At 40.8% G+C, this 17,841-nt stretch overlaps 1 protein-coding gene and 1 long non-coding RNA gene across 4 annotated transcripts in view; one reads left to right on the forward strand and one right to left on the reverse strand.

Moving 5' to 3' along the window:
• Positions 1-2,576, forward strand: part of LOC104822127 — a 4,497-nt gene extending 1,921 nt beyond the window's left edge. The window contains exons 2-7 of one of the 3 annotated variants that reach the window (XR_773141.1): positions 308-346; positions 490-572; positions 1,005-1,085; positions 1,314-1,437; positions 2,013-2,326; positions 2,438-2,547. This is a non-coding gene — a long non-coding RNA (uncharacterized LOC104822127). Of the gene's footprint in view, positions 1-307; positions 347-489; positions 573-1,004; positions 1,086-1,313; positions 2,393-2,437 lie in introns of all 3 variants that reach the window. The other 2 variants (XR_773140.1, XR_773142.1) reach the window with 2 other exon arrangements.
• On the reverse strand, positions 1,912-4,336 carry LOC104822125. Its single transcript, XM_010553244.1, has 8 exons — positions 4,232-4,336; positions 3,742-4,050; positions 3,404-3,475; positions 3,175-3,242; positions 2,921-3,074; positions 2,604-2,687; positions 2,414-2,503; positions 1,912-2,290 (listed from the first exon to the last, which is right to left on the reverse strand). The coding sequence occupies exons 2-8, from the start codon at positions 3,982-3,984 to the stop codon at positions 2,165-2,167; spliced, it is 837 nt and encodes a 278-aa protein (XP_010551546.1). The 5' UTR covers positions 3,985-4,050; positions 4,232-4,336; the 3' UTR covers positions 1,912-2,164.
• Positions 4,337-17,841: the final 13,505 nt, after the last annotated feature.

A 17,841-nucleotide genomic window follows, 5' to 3' on the forward strand; every position in this document is an offset into this window, starting at 1 on the left:
TTCCCTACATCTCTACAAGTATGCCCTACTTGCCACGTCATTGAAGGCGACATATTACGCCGGTTACATTCTCTTGAACAATTTACTCTTTGCGGTGAACATTCCATGTAAAGTGTTTTGTAATCATTTGCAGACTGCTTGCCTTATCTAGGGCCTTCATTATGAGTAAGGCATTTCTGCTTTGTTACTGGTAGTTTTACTTGCTCCGTCTCATTTCGATAGGTCTGATAAATATATTCAAATGGAACGGTGTAAAAAACAGCATGTCTTCACGGAACAACTAGATGAATCATCGTTTTGTTTTCAGGGACAAAGGAATGTTGGTTCCACAGTTTTGTACTTTGAGGTATACATTACCTTTAGCTTTTGGGAACAATGGGTTCTACTAACTATCCAAGTTTATGTTCTTTTATGACTGTGAATTCTTGTTATCCCAAAATTCCTTTGTTATTAAGGAAAGTGGTTTCGTTTTGTTTTTTTAAATCGCAGGGACACATAAATCGTTGGTACTATTCTATTACTACAGCAACAAGCTACTCATATAAAGCATCGAACTTTGGGAACTAAAGGAGGTACAACAGAGCAGTCCTTTCACAAAAGAAACAAATACATTAATTTTCTTTTAGAATCATTCTTTATATTATTCTAAGATCTTCTCCCTCACTTTTGAACACCGAGCTCGCTTTTTTAAGCAACCAAATCCGGTTTCTTAGTTTACCTTTTTTTAGGCAATATAACAATGCAAGTATACGAAATTCGACATAATCGTGTGTGTACTACTTCTAGGTTTTGCCGTATGTTGGTTTGCACTTTAAGTAAGGAATTACAAATATACTTGGGTTTTAATTATAATCTCCATGCTTTGATGTGTTTCACATAATCCGGTCCCAATACACTAAGTCATTGAAGAGTTGTAAACCCGATCTAAACTATGTAACATCTATCCGGAAATATTTGTAACTGTCATTGCGTTTTGGTGATTTATACTAATCTTGCATCTGTAGGTTATGATTAACGCAGAGCTCTTGATCCTCCATGGAATGATTCTTTGGAAGACCCACTTCAAGTTTTCCCCTGTTTGCCTGGTAATTCCCTTGTTCTTTTTCTTTTCCTTTTCTCGATTATTCATTCGGGCAATCTTTTTCTTTATCTCTCTTCCCTTTTCTTTACTGTTGTCATTTCAATTTTTCTTTTTTTTTTGTTGCAACTTCTTTTTTGTTTAACAATTGTTTATCACATGCAACTTGGAACATTCGGAAGCATCAGGTTCTCTCTCTCTCTGGTTTTAAAAATAAATTGTTTATTCCAAGTAGGAGGACTGGAGGAGATTGGATAGTGATTGCTGGCTCAAAAACAAAGAGGAAGACCGGTCTTTGGTCCAAAAACAGAACACCCATTTGCTGATTCGAGCTTCCTTTTCTTTTCTGCATTCTCGAGGTTAGTCCTAAAGGTGCAGCCTTTCCTTTACTTTAAAACCCAAACACATATTTGAAACTCTTTTGTGTTAAATATAATCATGAAATCTTGAAGGTTGATCTGTAGAGGAGAATGTTTAAGTTCCGTTTTTCTTTTGAATTTTAAAGTGTAATATTCTTATTCCCGATGAGATCTCTGATGTGGCCTGAGTGAAGCAGCCACCATGAGAAAGGGTCCAAAAGAGGCCTAAAAGCAAACCTTGGGTTCTAATTGGAATTGAATCTAAATGATGATATTTCCTTTGGATAAAGCTCTAATACACAGATTCATTCAGACAATTATGGCTGATGACAACAGCTCTAATATAGATTAAGCCACTAACACCATATGCTTTTTGCATGGAAATCTGTGTGAAGATACATCATCCACTATCTTGTATCAGTAGTGTTTATGTGCATTTTTATGAGCTCGTTACTACTTTGATCTAAAAACTACTACAGTTCAAGTTATTTAATTTTAGTATGGGTTATGTTTGTAATAGGAAAAACGGAGTCTACATTCTGTGATCAACATTTTCTTTTTTGAAACAATTTCAGGTAGAGACACATTCATTACACACGGAGATGTAAACTTTATTAACAGTTACTCATCCACAGGCTTGGACCCCACCTGTCCACTCTACAAAGGGTGATAAATGATAATGGTGGTCGGAGAGATGCTTTTTTTTTTTGCCGGAAACAGACAGAGATCAAACAGTCTCCTGATGTTCGGACATGGCAGGAGCCGGACCTGTGGCTATTGTGAAATGAACGCCCCTATTACGCTGTCCAGATTGCAACACATATGCAACTCGCCTAGCCAATGCTGTGGCTTCCTGTGTTTAATAGTCCAGCAAAGATCAAAGACGAAAGTGAGCGGGCGTAAAGATAATCGGGATATTATTCAAAATGCGCAAAATCCTGCCTCTGCTTCTCAAGTAAGAGATTCGTGTTTTTACCTGTCTCTGTCTACGTCGTTGCAGGATACTTATAGCCCATGCCATGATGTAGCACGGGAGCAGGAACCCAGCAGCTCGGAGGAGGAAAAGCTGTAAAAGAATATTTGCAACGTAAATACAGCGCGTAGACAGGAGACTCACTTTGTCCGTATCGGGACCTGTCATTGCAAACTTAGGTTTTTCAACTTACAGAGAAAAATGTGGATAGGTCATCTTCTTCATCTCCACCATCTGTAACTGTCATAGCATGCCGCAACAGCAAAAGAGCCATCAACTACAAAAAGGACAAGTCTTGAGATCAAAGCCAATTCAAACAACAAGCACATACGAGGAAAAAATCAAACATATCGCGGTGGACCAGTGGTTCAATGGTAAGTGACATATAGCATCAATGCCCAAGCCATTTTTTGTATAATTCTGGTTCTATTATCACATACTATATCTGCAATAGCTAACTAATGTAGCTTCAGAATATAAATTCATGCAGGGGGTGGGGAGAGGGCTTACAATGAGAGCAGCCGAGCGACAAAACGCAGCTCCACTCGCATTTGAGGCAGCGTAATCGTCATAGTCAGCTTCCCAAAACCGCCGTTCTGCTTCTGCGATGGCCAAGAGACGTGGATCATTTACATCCACAGGAGTACCCGATATCGTCCAGCCTCTGCTACAACCAAAAGGAAACACATATCAGCAACAAGCTCTCCTCAGCAGAGAGATAGGGCTTGTAAAAGAGACGAAACGGGAAACGTTTTTTACTCAACCCAATATCAATGGTGGTTTCTTCAGGCTGAGGACGAGGAGGTGGAGCCGTATAACCAGGCTGGTAAGGCTATGTACAAGATGATAAAGGTGAAACCCGGGGGAAAAAAAACAGGTTAGTAGCTACTTAACAAAAGCTCTAGTTAGGAACTCCAAAGGCAAAGGAACAAGGTCAAAGAGACTACTACTCCTACAGAGTTGTTTATGCCACATGGTTAAGTAGTTGTTTACCTGATGGCAAATCTCACAGATGATGTCTCCTTTCTCATTGCACCAATGCTGAACACATTCCCTGTGGGCAAACTGTGCCAAAATAACATTAAGCTCGACGATGATGACATGGTGCATATATATATATATATGTATGTGTGTGTGTGTGTATGCAAGATAGTACATTTTTGCAGTGATTATCTACAATCATGACAAGCTCTTGGAGTGCAATAATCATCTACATGCAGCAGAGGATTCAGGCAATGGACCATCGACATGTTAAAAGCCATAAGATTTGAGTCTATGGCTTTATTCGAATATATACATATACACATATATATATATATATGTATGTATACCTTGAGGCTTCCACTACAGGCACAGGGGCTCTCGAGATTCTTGACAGAGTCCTCCTCCTGGCAAATACGGCACTCCGCCGATTGAATCAGAGGCTCCTCTTCCCCTCCTTCGTCGATCGCCTTATCCGGCGAGGTCGAGCTCGACGGCCCGGCGGCGTTGGGACTTTCCGTCTCCGCCCGCACCGGATTCGCCGGCACCGGCCTTACCATCCGATCCACGAACACCACCAAATGATCGCTCATTCTTATCTAATAATCGGCCTTCCAAAACGCGTTCTTCGCGAAAATTCCAAGTAACGGGACAAAAACCTGAACATTCGTCCAACAATTTAAAAAAAAACCCCTCAATTCAGACCATTAGCCTCGGAATCTACGTATCGCGAGGGGGAAAAGTAGTACAGATCGAAGAACTTTCCCCAGAAACACAATGAACAAGAAAATCTAAGGGGAAATATGCCCAGATCTGGGGAAAGTTCGAAAAGGATTTTACCTGCGAGAATGGCGAGAGAGAAAGATCTTGTAACTAGCGACGACGACGACTTTTTTGTTCTGCTGTTTGTCCGAACGCGTTTTTGGCTAAATTTTTTAGGATTTTCCCGAGAATCCAGCGGATATGAAAAAATCTCCATTTTATATCTCTTCCTTTTCTCGTATAATTTTTTTTTTCTAAAAAATATGGAATGGTTATTAAAAAACAATTGACATTCACATTAAAAACCTAAAACCCATTTACGGAAACTAATTACAGCTATATTTTTCATCAGTCAGTCCGTATAAAAGGATCAATAATAATAGAGAATAATCAGTCTATTATCAATTATAATCTACTAAATTTTAGTATGTCAAATCCCACCATTAAATTTAATAATAATAATAATAATAAGCCCAAACCATCTCACATATACAGGCCCGGAATTCAAAAATAGAGCCAATGGCCCAACAACGTAGCTTTGATCAACCCGGGCATATATTTTGATTTAATCATCAACTTTATTTAATCTTCCGGTTGCAATTTCCAATATAACTTTAAGGAAATATACGACTCAGCTTCTTTTTTTTTTTTATTAACAAAAAGCCAAACCTAAACAAAAATAAAAATAAAAAAATCAAAGATGGCGTCTCTTCAGGCGTCGGTATCTGTTAAACGGCCGAGGACAGCCAGTTCGTTTCTGAGAAGGCAACTCAAACCGACATAACGGACATTGGTTCCCTTTCTTGAGCCATTCTTCAATGCAAACTGTGTGGAGAAGATGAGAACATGGCATTCTCGTTGCTTGGTCCCCAAGAAACATCCCTTCCTGACAAATGGCGCATGCTTCGAGCGAATCCATGTCCTGTCCCGACACTCTCACTCTCTCCAGCTTCTGAACTGACGTTGCTTCCGCAGGTATTGGACCGCTGAAGAATCCGACGCCATAGCTGATAGCTTCCCTCCTCGCCTTTAGGGTTCTGTAGGGTAACCCTAATGGGATCTCGTCCACTCCCATCTGTGCCATCAGGTCTTGGATCCGTGTCTCCCACAAGGGCAGTGACAGTACATTCTCGTTGTTTTCGACTCTTCTTTTGATCATCTCGGAGATCTTCTCGTCGATCATCTGACAGAATTCTTTGTCCTCCTGTCCTTGGATCTTCGTCTGGAAATCTACGCTCGAGAGCTTGGTTGTTTTCTTGACGCAGATTCTGACAGGAACCCATGTACGGTCCGACCAAGAATTCACGTTCTTCTTCGAGTAATCCACGAACCTCTCGACGATTTTGACCTTGTCTTGGAATGTCAAGCCGATTATCGGCACGTTCTCATCAATCTCACGTGTCAGAATGTACAGAGCTCGTGACGGATCAGTGGACTCTTCTAACGTCGTCGCGAGATAAGAGCAGGGAAACCTGAAACGGTACTCGTTAACGCTGTCTGAAATAGAACGGCTCAGTATCTTGTCTCTCCACTTATGCTCGTTCACGTAAGAAACTTCAACTTTGAGTTTGACGAAGAATTGCTCGTATGGAACAGTTTCTTCTTCCTCCGTTCTCTCGGTTATCTTTTCGGGAAACTCTACGATCAGATCATGAACATAGCTCGGGAGAGTCCATCTCAGCCACGGACCGTACACTCGAGTCATACAATTACGGGTTAACGGTCTCTCTGCTGGAGTTTTCCCGCAGGATGGATGATCGATCATGCCACAGCTTTGACAGAACCCTCCGAGATTCTTGTACTTGAACTGAACAAAGGAACGTTTTTGTTTCTTGCCCATGAAGAAACCGGGATTGAGAGGCTTCTTCAGATCGATCTCTGCCCGAACCCAGAACTCTCGCTTCGAGGGATCCACGTGGAATGTCCCGAGCAGTTTCTCGCTAAGCATTTCTCCGATTCTCCGAATTTCCTCGTCGATGTAACGAGACAAGGGCAAGCCCTCGACCTTGACCCAGAACCAAGCGAAAGAGAAATCAATGTCGGATAAAGAGAGATGAGAAGGCCATTCCTTCAGCACCAAGGTAACGCCATTGACGTGCCATGAATCTCCGAGAGCTTTCTTCATGTCGGTTTCCAACTCGAAGTTGAACAATATGAGGTCGTTCTCGACGGTAGAAACTGTCATCTTTCCGGTGAGTTTCCATCGAACCGAAACCTCGGACTTGTTTATGGACGGCGGCGGAGATGAGCTCGTGAAGAATTTCCCGACCAGACAGAACATTGGTCGTTCGATCATGGCTCTTGTTCTTTGATCGAATACGAGTGAGAGATTTTTTTTTTGGGGGGATATGTTTTCGTGTGGTCTGCCTTTGTATTTTTTTTATATAGGCATTGAGAAAAATCATTCCCCGAATTGATATTGGAGATATATTCTTCTAATTTTGTATTTTTTTTTATTTGTTTTTTTTTCTTGTTCGTGCCTGACAAGTAAATCTTCGTGTCGGTTCTCCTTATTTTTCGTGTGATGTTTTTGTTTGGTAATTGGTACGAGCCTTCGTGTGTGTATTTTTTTTCGGCTCGTTACGTTTTTCAGGCGCAGAATTTGTGATGTGTCACATTCATTGTCTCTTTGTGACATGTCGTTGACTCTTTTTGTCGTTGACTTTTTCTTTTTATTTTTCCGCACGTGCACGCCTCGATGCAAGTGGATGAAGTCCGCACGTGTACGTCTCATTCAAGTTGATCTTTTATCCGCACGTGCATAGTATCGTCATTTTGCGCGTCGAAGAGACCCACGAGCCCACGTGCGCTCGACACTCGTGGGGTCGAAAGGACAACAAGTCAACGCTTTCGGGTTTCTTGTACTGTTCACGTTGGAAAGCCACGAGGGATAAAATTCCCACCGACTTCATGATTTTATAACATAAAACAATTTTATGTTCGATGTTATCCTGTGACGTGGGTCGGAAAGAAAAAAAAATACAAATATAATAAAATAATTCTATGGAAAAAAGACGAAATATCCAATGCGATATATACAAAGATGGTTTATCATCATATGTAAGTAAAGTATATCCCCATTACATAATATAACAATTTATTGTTTTATTCTTAGACCTTTTTTTTTATTTAGTATGATTTTATTAGAATATATTGAAGTTGTGGTGGATTGATCAAAATGATATATGGATGCATATCATAATATTGATCAAATCGACCTAAATAATAAAAATTTATTTTTTACCTAATTATAGTGACTTAAATAATCGACTTTTCCGACGAATGGCAAGGAGATTTATTATGAATAAGGAAAAAAATTCTCTCAAGATAATATCAATATATTTATTTCAACAATATTTATTTTATATTATACTCAAATTTCAATCATGAAAAGAATGGCAATGAAGTTTAATAATTTGAATAAATCATTATAGTTATGTATAATTTAATCCACAAAATCAAATTATGTTATCAACAAAAAATACATTAAGAGAGTAAAATGAATAAAATCATGAATAACATAATAACTGTTCGGACAAAATTTATACGGGCCTTTTTTTTATCCACATATATTGTTGGGCCTTTTGATAGTTTATATGGGCTTTTCCTATATTTTTGGAATTTCGCCTTTTTAGTTATATGGCATTCAAATAAAATAGTTATATGATTGTTTTCTAATTATTGTATTTTTTTATTATTTATAACAGGTTCCCTTTTTTTCTCCATTTTTATCTAACATGAAAAAGGAAACTGATAATAAAGTTAGCTCAATCTCATTGAAAAAAACCCAAACATGAAAAAGGAAAATAATATAAGAAAAAGGAAACAAATAATAACAGATTACATATTATATTATAAGAAAGGATAATATCAAGATTTGCTGAATATAAAACCGTGTTGTTGTATTCATTCGACCAAATAACGTACAGATAGACAAAAGAGTTTAAATCTCACTAATAAACTATACACTAAAATATATCTATAATATATTTTGATAAAATATCAGAGATCCTTATGTAGAAACCAAAATAAACTCACAGTGAAAGTGCTCAAAAAAAAATCTGTTTCGGTGAGAAACAGAACAAGGACACGTTTCTGAATAATTGACTCGAGAGTTTTCGAGAAACAGCTCTCTATCTATTTTATTCCCAAAACTACAACTTAAATAGAATCAAATCAACGATAAAGAAAAACAAACTTCCTCAAATCATGCTAAAATCCTGGAATCAGTTGCTCTTGTTATTGAACTGGTCTTTTGACCAAACCTTCTCTCTCTTGTCCGAAACTTCCGTCCTCTACTTCAGTCTACGAATCAAGATTATTCTCTGTCACTCTTCCCCTTAATCTTGTTCGCCTAACCTGATATTTCTGAGCCCAATCGCATGACGTAGTAGCTCCAGTCGTTCTCGCGTCAATGGCTTAGTTAATAAATCAGCCAATTGCTCTTCAGTCCTCACATAATCCAACTCAATCTCTTCCTTCTGTATGCAATCTCGAATGAAATGATACTTCACCTCTATATGTTTGCTCCTGCTATGAAACACCGGATTTTTCGCAAGCGCAATTGCTGATTTGTTATCCACCTTCAGAATTGTTCTTCTTACGGAGTGACCTCTGATCTCAAACAAGAGCCTTTCCAACCAAATTCCTTGACAAGCCCCTGCTGTTGCGGCCACGTATTCTGCTTCACAAGAAGATAACGCCACAACCTTCTGTTTTTGTGACATCCAAGTCACCAGACTATCACCTAGAAAGAACATTATTCCAGATGTACTTTTTCGATCATCAACGTCTCCGGCCAAGTCACTATCACAGTAACCTATCAGCCTTGTTTCCCCTTCTTCTTTTACATACTTGCATCCTAGTTGCAGAGTTCCTTTTATATACCTCAGAATTTGCTTCACCGCTGCTAGATGCTTTGTTGTTGGAGCTTCCATGTATCTGCTTACAACACCGACTGAAAAAGCAATGTCAGGACGTGTGTGAACAAGATACCTCAGGCTTCCGATCGCACTTCTGTATTGGGTCGCATCAACGAGAGGACTATCATCACGCTTGCTCAGCTTTGTTCGGGAATCCATCGGCACCCGACATGGTTTACAGTCAACTAGTCCAAACTTCTCCAGCAAACTCACAGCATACCCAGTCTGTCTGAGAGTGATACTACCTGCTTCTTGTTGAACCTCAATTCCCAAATAGTAGCTTAGAAGTCCCAGATCACTCATCTCAAACCTCTGTTTCATTTTTTCTTTAAACTCCTTAATACTTTCAGGCTTTGAACCCAATATCACCAAGTCATCAACATATACTCCGATAATTTGAATGTCACTTACATTCTTCTTGTAGACGGCATGTTCCAGGCTGCACTTTTCAAAGCCGATCTCCTTCAAACTTTGATCCAACTTTGTGTTCCAGGCTCTAGGAGCCTGCTTCAACCCATATAGAGCTTTTCTCAGCTTCAATACTTTCATCTCTTCTCCCTTCTTCACAAACCCTTTTGGTTGATGAACGTACACTTCCTCTTCCAAATCTCCATTCAGGAAAGCTGATTTTACATCCATGTGATGTACTTCCCAGCCCTCTTGTGCAGCTATAGCCAGAAGAAGTCTTACTGTCTCAATTCTGGCCACTGGAGCAAAGACTTCTTCATAGTCTATGCCATGCTTTTGAACAAAGCCCCTTGCAACTATCCTTGCTTTATACTTGATTACCTCACCTTCTGGGTTCTTCTTTAGCTTAAAAACCCACTTTAGACTGATTGCCTTGTGACCTTCTGGTAGCTCCACCAAACTCCAGGTTTTATTTCGTTCTATGGCTTCAATTTCCTCGATCATGGCTTGCTGCCAGCTCACACTACCTGCTGCTTCTTCGAATGTAGCTGGTTCTTCTATTGATAGGAAGTAAAGTCCAGCTTCAGGTTCTACTTCGTGAGTAGTGTCATATAACTCTTGTAGTGTTCTGTAACCCTTTGGCCTCATGTAGCTACTGCTATCCCCTGTATCTTCAAATTCAGTGTTCCCCTGACCCTCGTTCTCAACCTGCATAGTTGGTTGAGGTATTGACGATACAGTCTCTGATTGTTCCAGAGATTGAATTGTTATCACTGGTGGTCTTGAATTTGACACATTCTCAACTCCTTCTTCTTTCCAGTTCCAGCTTTCTTCTTCATGGAAATAAACATCTCTGCTCACAACAATTCGACTATTCTCTGGATTCAGCAATCTATATGCTTTGCTTCCTGGTTCATATCCGAGCATCACCATCTTCTTACTTCTGTCCTCCAGCTTCTTAAGGTGAGTTCCAACAGTTTTGGCATATGCAGTACACCCGAAAACCCTTAAGTGATGAACCTTGGGTGGTTTTCCAAACCACGCTTCATATGGAGTTTTCCCTTTCAAACTCGTTGTGAGTGATCTGTTCAGGATGTATACGGCAGTCCTTGCAGCTTCTCCCCAAAACCTTTTCGGCATTCCTCTGCTCCTCAACAAACATCTGATCATCTCCACAACGGTTTGATTTCTTCTCTCAACCACACCATTCTGTTGAGGTGTGTAAGGAGCAGTGAGCTGTCTGATAATTCCTTGCTCTTCGCAGTACTTGTTGAATTCAACCGAAGTGAACTCTCCCCCTCTATCGGTTCGAAGCATCTTGATCTTCTTCTCAGATTGACTTTCTGCAACTAACTTCATTTTCTTAAAAGTTTCCAGAGCCGCACTCTTGTTCTGAATCATCTCTATCCACATAAATCTACTATGATCATCAACCAAAAGCAGAAAATACATGTTCCCACCATGTGTTGGTGGGGAAATAGGACCACAAATGTCTCCATGGACCAGCTCTAACAGTCTGCTTGCTCGAAACAAAGTTGCTCTGGGAAACTTTGTTCTATGTTGCTTCCCAATAAGACATCCATCACAACTTCCTTCTATTTTCCGAATTTCAGATAGCCCTTTCACCATCCCTCTCAATGCCATTTCATTTAAAGCAGAGAAATTCAAATGACCATACCTCTCATGCCAATTCCACGTTTCTGTGTCTTTCTTGGATAGTAGACATGTTGAATGTGCCTGTGTCATCGTGTACAAACGATTCGAAGCTCTTGGAATCTTAGCCACTAACTGCCCTTTGGAGTCAAGGACTCTCATGAACCCGCTCTCAATTACTATCTTGGCACCCATTTCTTCCAATTGTCCAAGACTGATAATGTTGCTCCGCAATTGTGGAATGTAATATACATTCTCCATCATCAGCTTCTCATTATCCTTGCAATAAAACTCAACTGAGCCTTTTCCCATGACCTCTATGACTGAACCATCTCCAAACCGCACTCTTCCCCTCACATCTTCATCCAGTGTAGTGAACGCTTGTTTGAGACCAGTCATATGATTGCTAGCTCCGGTGTCATAATACCAGACCATCTCTGTGGTTTGGTTATCTCTAGATTTCTTCTGTCGAGATGTTCCTTCCTCATTGAGTAACACTCGACCATCACTCATCTCAATTGTGTGAATCATCTCACATGATTCTATCATTAGTAGGGTGGGCTCTTCCACCTTCTCTTCAGCAACGTGAACATGTTCTTCCTCTTTCTTCAGTTCACAGTCTGCAACAAAATGGCCCCATTCACCACAGTTAAAACATCTAACTCGTGATATATCAAAGTTTCGTCCTCTGCCGCGTCCTCTGCCGCGATTGTTTGGTCCTCCTCGACCCCTACCTCGTCCTCTGAGGTTCTCCTGATCCTTACCTCGTTTGTCAGTCGAGGTATTTCCTTCCTCTCTCGCCTTCCATTCTCCTCGTGTCAGCAAGACATGTTCATCATTCTTGCTGTAAAAACCCTTTAGACGTTCCTCATGAGTCTTAAGTGCTCCAAAAACCTCTTCCATGCTAGTGGTTTTCAGATCACTAAATTGCTCAAGATTTGATGCCATTTGCATAAACTTCTGTGAGGTTGATCTCAGGATCTTTTTAACCACATATATCTCGTCGACGATCTCACCCAGAGACCTCAACTTACTCACTATGGTAGCGATTCTTTCTGCAAAATCATCTACAGCCTCAGCCTCTCCCATTTTGATTCCTTCAAGTTCCCAGCGAAGTGATTGAGCTCTGACCTCCCTCACTCGCTCAACACCAACATGCAACAACTTGATAGCTGACCAGGCCTCATTTGCTGTTGCTTTCACTCCAATCTGCATCATAGTTTCCTCGCTAATGCTCTGGCAAATTGCGGCCAATGCCATGCTATCCTTCTTCGGATCGACAGGTCTTATAGGGTTGATCGCCTCCCACACACCATGTGCTCTCATAAAGATCTGCATCTTCATCGCCCACACCGCATAATTTGTCTTGGTGAGCATGGGATATTGAATCGAAATGTTTCCTTCCTTCCCTTGTAATCCCGATTCAACACGCGTAGTCTGAGTGTTGCCTTCATCACGAACAACACTACCAGATGATTCCTCTCGAGACATGTATTTTGGCATTTACCTTCAACCGGGCTCTGAGACCAAGTGTAGAAACCAAAATAAACTCACAGTGAAAGTGCTCAAAAAAAAATCTGTTTCGGTGAGAAACAGAACAAGGACACGTTTCTGAATAATTGACTCGAGAGTTTTCGAGAAACAGCTCTCTATCTATTTTATTCCCAAAACTACAACTTAAATAGAATCAAATCAACGATAAAGAAAAACAAACTTCCTCAAATCATGCTAAAATCCTGGAATCAGTTGCTCTTGTTATTGAACTGGTCTTTTGACCAAACCTTCTCTCTCTTGTCCGAAACTTCCGTCCTCTACTTCAGTCTACGAATCAAGATTATTCTCTGTCACCTTATATATCTCTAACAGATAATAATTTGCGTCACGTCAACTTGTTAAAGTTGAGATCAATCGGATAAAAACACGTTACAGTTCTACTTCTATCTGATTGAACAAACTCAATCATGAAAAAGGAAAATAATATAGGGAAAAGGAAAGATATAATTACATATTAAAATCTGGATTAGAGTTTTCGATGGCTATATATAAGATTTAAGAAGCGACTTACAAACCCGTTTCAAAATTCTCTCGCATTCCAAACCCTAGTTACAGAGATCCCGCAAGAACAAGCGATGGAACCGATGCTCTTCCTGGTCGGAAAGTTCTTCACCGCCTCATCTCCGCCGTCGATCGAGAAGACCGAGACATCACTTCGTCAACGTTGGGATCCCTCCGGCGACATGACCGTTTCTCCCATCGAGGACGATATCATATTGTTCAACTTCGAGTTAGAAGTCGACATGAAGAGTGTTCTCCGACATACATGGCACGTCGATGGCGTTACCTTGGTGCTCAAGCAGTGGCCTTCTCACCTCTCTTTATCCGACATCGATTTCTCTGTCTCCTGGTTCTCAGTCAAGGTCGAGGGCTTGCCATTGTGCCGTTACACCGACGAAGAATCCCGAAGAATCGGCGAGATTCTCAGCGATAAACCGCTCGGAAAAGTCTACTTCAATTCCTCGAAGCGAGATTTCTACGTTCGGGCAGAGATCGATCTGAAGAAGCCACTCAATCCCGGTTTCTTCCTCGACGACGATTCATTTGTTCAGTTCAAGTACAAGAACCTTGGAAGCTTCTGCAAAAGCTGCGGCATGATAGATCATGGATCATGCGGAGAAATCCCAAAGGAAAGGCCTTTAACTCGCGAGGTTAAGACACGAGTGTACGGTCCGTGGATGAACGTCGCGTTTTCCCGCGTAGATTTGGCCGTCGAGTTTCCGGAGAAGATAAGCGAGAGAGAAGACGATGAGGAAACTGTTCCGTACGAGCAGTTCTTCATCAAGCTCAGAAGCCGTTTACGCGAACGAACACAAGTGGGGAGACAAGAAACTGGACCGTTCTCTTCCAGTCACGGATCAGGAATACCGTTTCAGATTCCCGTGTTCTTTTCTCGCGACAGCATTGGAAGCCGACGATCAGTCGCAAGCCCTGATGACTTTGGCACGTGAGATCGACGAGAACGTGCCATTGATCGGGCTGAAATTCAATGACAAGATCGAAATCGTCAAGAGATTCGTGGAGTATTCGAAGGAGAACAAGAAGTCTTGGTCGGACCGAAGATGGGTCCCTCTCAGAATCTGCGCCAAGAAAACAATCTGGCTCACGAGCGTGGATTTCCAGACGAAGCTTCAAGAGCGCGAGGACGAAGAATTTCACCGGACGATCGAAGAGAAGATTGCAGAGATGATAAGAAGACGAGTCGAGAACAACGAGAATGTACTGTCGGTGCCCTTATGGAAGACTTCCATCCAAGATTTGATGTCCGAAATCGGCGTCAACGAGACGGAGTTTCCGTTCGATTTGGACATAAGAGCGAAAAGGGCAAGAAGCGAAGCGATCAGACACGGCGTTAGATTCTTCAGCGGTCCGATCCCGGCGGAAGAAACGTCGGTGTGCAGACTGGAGAGAGTGAAGATACTTGGAGAAGACATGGATGAACTGGAGCCATGCACGATCTGTCAAGAGGGGATGTTTCTTGGGGAGGAAGCAACGAGAATGCCTTGCTCTCATCTCTTTCACAGATCCTGCATCGAAGAATGGCTTCAGAAAGGGAACCAATGCCCTAATTGCCGTTTTCAGTTGCCCTCTCGTACAGAACGCATCCCTCATCGCGATGCCATCTCTAAGAGATACCAAAGCCTTAAACGTCGTAATCTCTGATTCCGATTTTGATGTGTTTTATTTTTTTGGTTTAAATTTCTGGTCCAACTCTTGGTTTGGACTTACCGTTGTATTATGTTACTTTGGTTTTATATATAAAAGGATAAGTTTCATTATATTATATGATTCCTTGGACATAACAATATGGTAAAAGATTTTTTATCATTAAATTAATATATTAATTTGAAATCATTAATATATTAATTTATATTAAGATAAAGTTATGGAGATTAATAGAGGCTTATTCAATACTATATATATAATGTGAGAGATGGAATTTGGTGGAAGATACATGCTAATGCATGATGTATAATTTATTTACATTGAATTCGGTGAAATCTCTCTTTTCGATAAATATTTATTATAATTTTCTGATTCTTTATCAAATTTGTTAATTAATTTATTTATCTCAATTTATGATCATGTGAATTTATGTATGTCAGCCTCTTAGCCTTTTTTTTTTGTTACGGATAAAATTAGATTTAAATATTGTTTATTATGAAAAATATTTCCTATAATATTTGATTAGATTTTTTCTTTTGCACAAACTTTTTTAGGATATGTTTATATTAAGAAAATTAATATAAAAAGATACATGCATTCAACCATTATTTGGATAAAGTCACGAGAGCATAACTTCTTTACAGTAAATTTGATGAAAACTTCTTTGAATTTCGGTAAACATTTAAAACATTTATTATTGTGATTTTTTTTTCTTTCATCAAATTTGTGGATTAATTTATTTATGTGAATTTATTATTATGTCATCGTTCGTTGTATGTAACTATATTAAATTTCTATATATATAAAAAAAATTGTTGCGCATTTTGTCACCATCGATTCAATCAAATATTGCTGACGAAATCAATCGTCTACGAATCTCTACAAATCGAACCACCAGTACAATCATAGAACGGGAGAGCGAATCGAGATTTGGTTGTGGAAAGACACGACGTGGTGTACCGGATTAGATCTGGAGAGACATTGTACTTTTGCTATAGTAATAAAATTATATATTATAACCCATAAATAATATAAATACAAAAAATGTCCATAATACAAAAAAAATATTTCGTCATATTATCTTAACACATTTCAAATAATACATTTCAAATTTATTTCTGAATTTTATTTGAAAATATGAACTAGAAATACAAAATATTGTATTTAATTTTAAAACTAATAAAATTATTTAAAAGTTTCTATATATTTTTAGTCCCCGCGATGTCCGCGGATCATTATCTAGTATATATAAAAGTATGTGAGTAGGGTGTGACACATAGGATGAACACAATATCCGAAAAAACCGAACCGATCCGTATCTGAACTGAAAAATTCGGATATCTGGAATCTACGGATTGGATACGGATATAGTGTTTTTAAAATAGTTATCGGATACGGATCGGATACGAATATCAAAACTGAATTATTCGACATATCTGATCCGATACGTATCTTTTAGCAACATTAATAAATATAGGATAATTTTGTAAATAGTTATTGTAGAGGATTTACCCTCTCGAATACCTCACCGATGTCCTCTCCGATTCACACGTTCGTGCCAAGAACAGAAAAGAAAGGAGACACCGGAGTTACGAGTTCGGTATCGAGCTCTAACACTCGATACCTATGTCTCGGGAAGAGGGAACCGCTATTTGCTAGGTACAACACATAAACACGCCGGAGACTCGACCGGAGTCGACTACAGCGCAACCGGAGAACCGAAGTTCGCCCAGAGAGAGAGAGAGAAGAGAAACCCTAGAGAGAAGACCCAAAAAACGCAAGTGTTCTGAAAACCGAAAACCCTAGGACTCATAACGCGTCCCTTACAATTTTTCCAAACTACCCCTCAGAGTCTCTGCTTCATTCCGAGGCTTTGGAAGCCTCCAAACGGATCAGCGGGTTTGGACGAAGAACGCTTCCTACAAATCTCCACCTTCTTCTTGAAAACCTGCAAAACAAATATGAAGCAAACACGCCAACATCCCTAACACGCTAAGTTCCCTTTTTTACTTCCATTTTAACTCCACCTCCCGGCATGATCCAAGGCGCATTGGAACACCGTTATTAGAGGAGTTCTTACTGAGCGTGTCATAAACACGACTCATCGTGACACGACGCACCTAACCTACCCAAGCGAGTGTCCCCCGACACCTCCGCTTCCGAAGGCTACCTAAGACCTAGACTAGTACCTAGGCTAGTATGGCTCCCTAGACCGTCTAAATGACCCCCTCCGGTGAAGTCTATACCTCACCAATGGCCCCCCGAGGGTCACACCCCGACATCTACCCGTCTCCCGAGTCTACCCCGACTACCCCGAGATTAACCTTGAGTCATACTAGCAAACCTAAATCTTGATCCCCGTAAAGATCAAGCGACCTATGACCTCTACCCCAGACCCCTCCTACCGACTAAGGTGCCCCCACGGGTTTTACCCCGTGAAGACTCCCCTAGTCGACCTATAGAAACTCTACCGAAGGCTCGGAACACGTGCAAGCACGTGCTTCACCCCGAGAGGAAACGCCCCTAGCGCTACTACCTTCACCGACTCTACCCGGTGACATGACATTTCCTCGCTCGCCCTTTCCCCTGAGCTTCCTACCCGAGGTAACTCCACCTAGACGTGGAGACCTCACCTCCGAACCTCCACCCGAGAAGTAGTCAGAGCATACTAGAAGTACCTCCGAATCATACTTCTGAACCGAGACTACTACCCCCTTACCCTCGGTCTCCTCCTTCGCCCTACGGGACCTACACTCCTTCTTATAGTGTCCCTTCTTGCCGCAATACCAACACTCCACCTGGTCTTTGGCCTTCTTCTTCCCGCCACCCGATTTCTCGGGTTTGCCATTGACCACTAATCCTTCCCCCGTACCCCGAGTAAGGGTACCCTGAGCTAGAAGCTCTAGCTCCTTCATCCTAGCTGCGGCCTTCACCTCCTCCACCGAGATTGTAGCTCGGGCATATTTCAGGACTTCCCTCAGCTGC

This window comes from Tarenaya hassleriana, unplaced genomic scaffold, assembly GCF_000463585.1.
Source record: "Tarenaya hassleriana unplaced genomic scaffold, ASM46358v1 Cleome35, whole genome shotgun sequence".
Taxonomy (NCBI): domain Eukaryota; kingdom Viridiplantae; phylum Streptophyta; class Magnoliopsida; order Brassicales; family Cleomaceae; genus Tarenaya; species Tarenaya hassleriana.

Coding starts and splice junctions, on each gene's coding strand:
- LOC104822125 (XM_010553244.1), bottom strand. CDS start 3,984: ATGAGCGATCATTTGGTGGTGTTCGTGGATCGGATGGTAAGGCCGGTG. Junction 3,476..3,741: donor CCTGTAGTGGAAGCCTCAAG/GTATACATACAT, acceptor ATTTTGGCACAG/TTTGCCCACAGGGAATGTGT. Junction 2,504..2,603: donor ACCTATCCACATTTTTCTCT/GTAAGTTGAAAA, acceptor ATTCTTTTACAG/CTTTTCCTCCTCCGAGCTGC.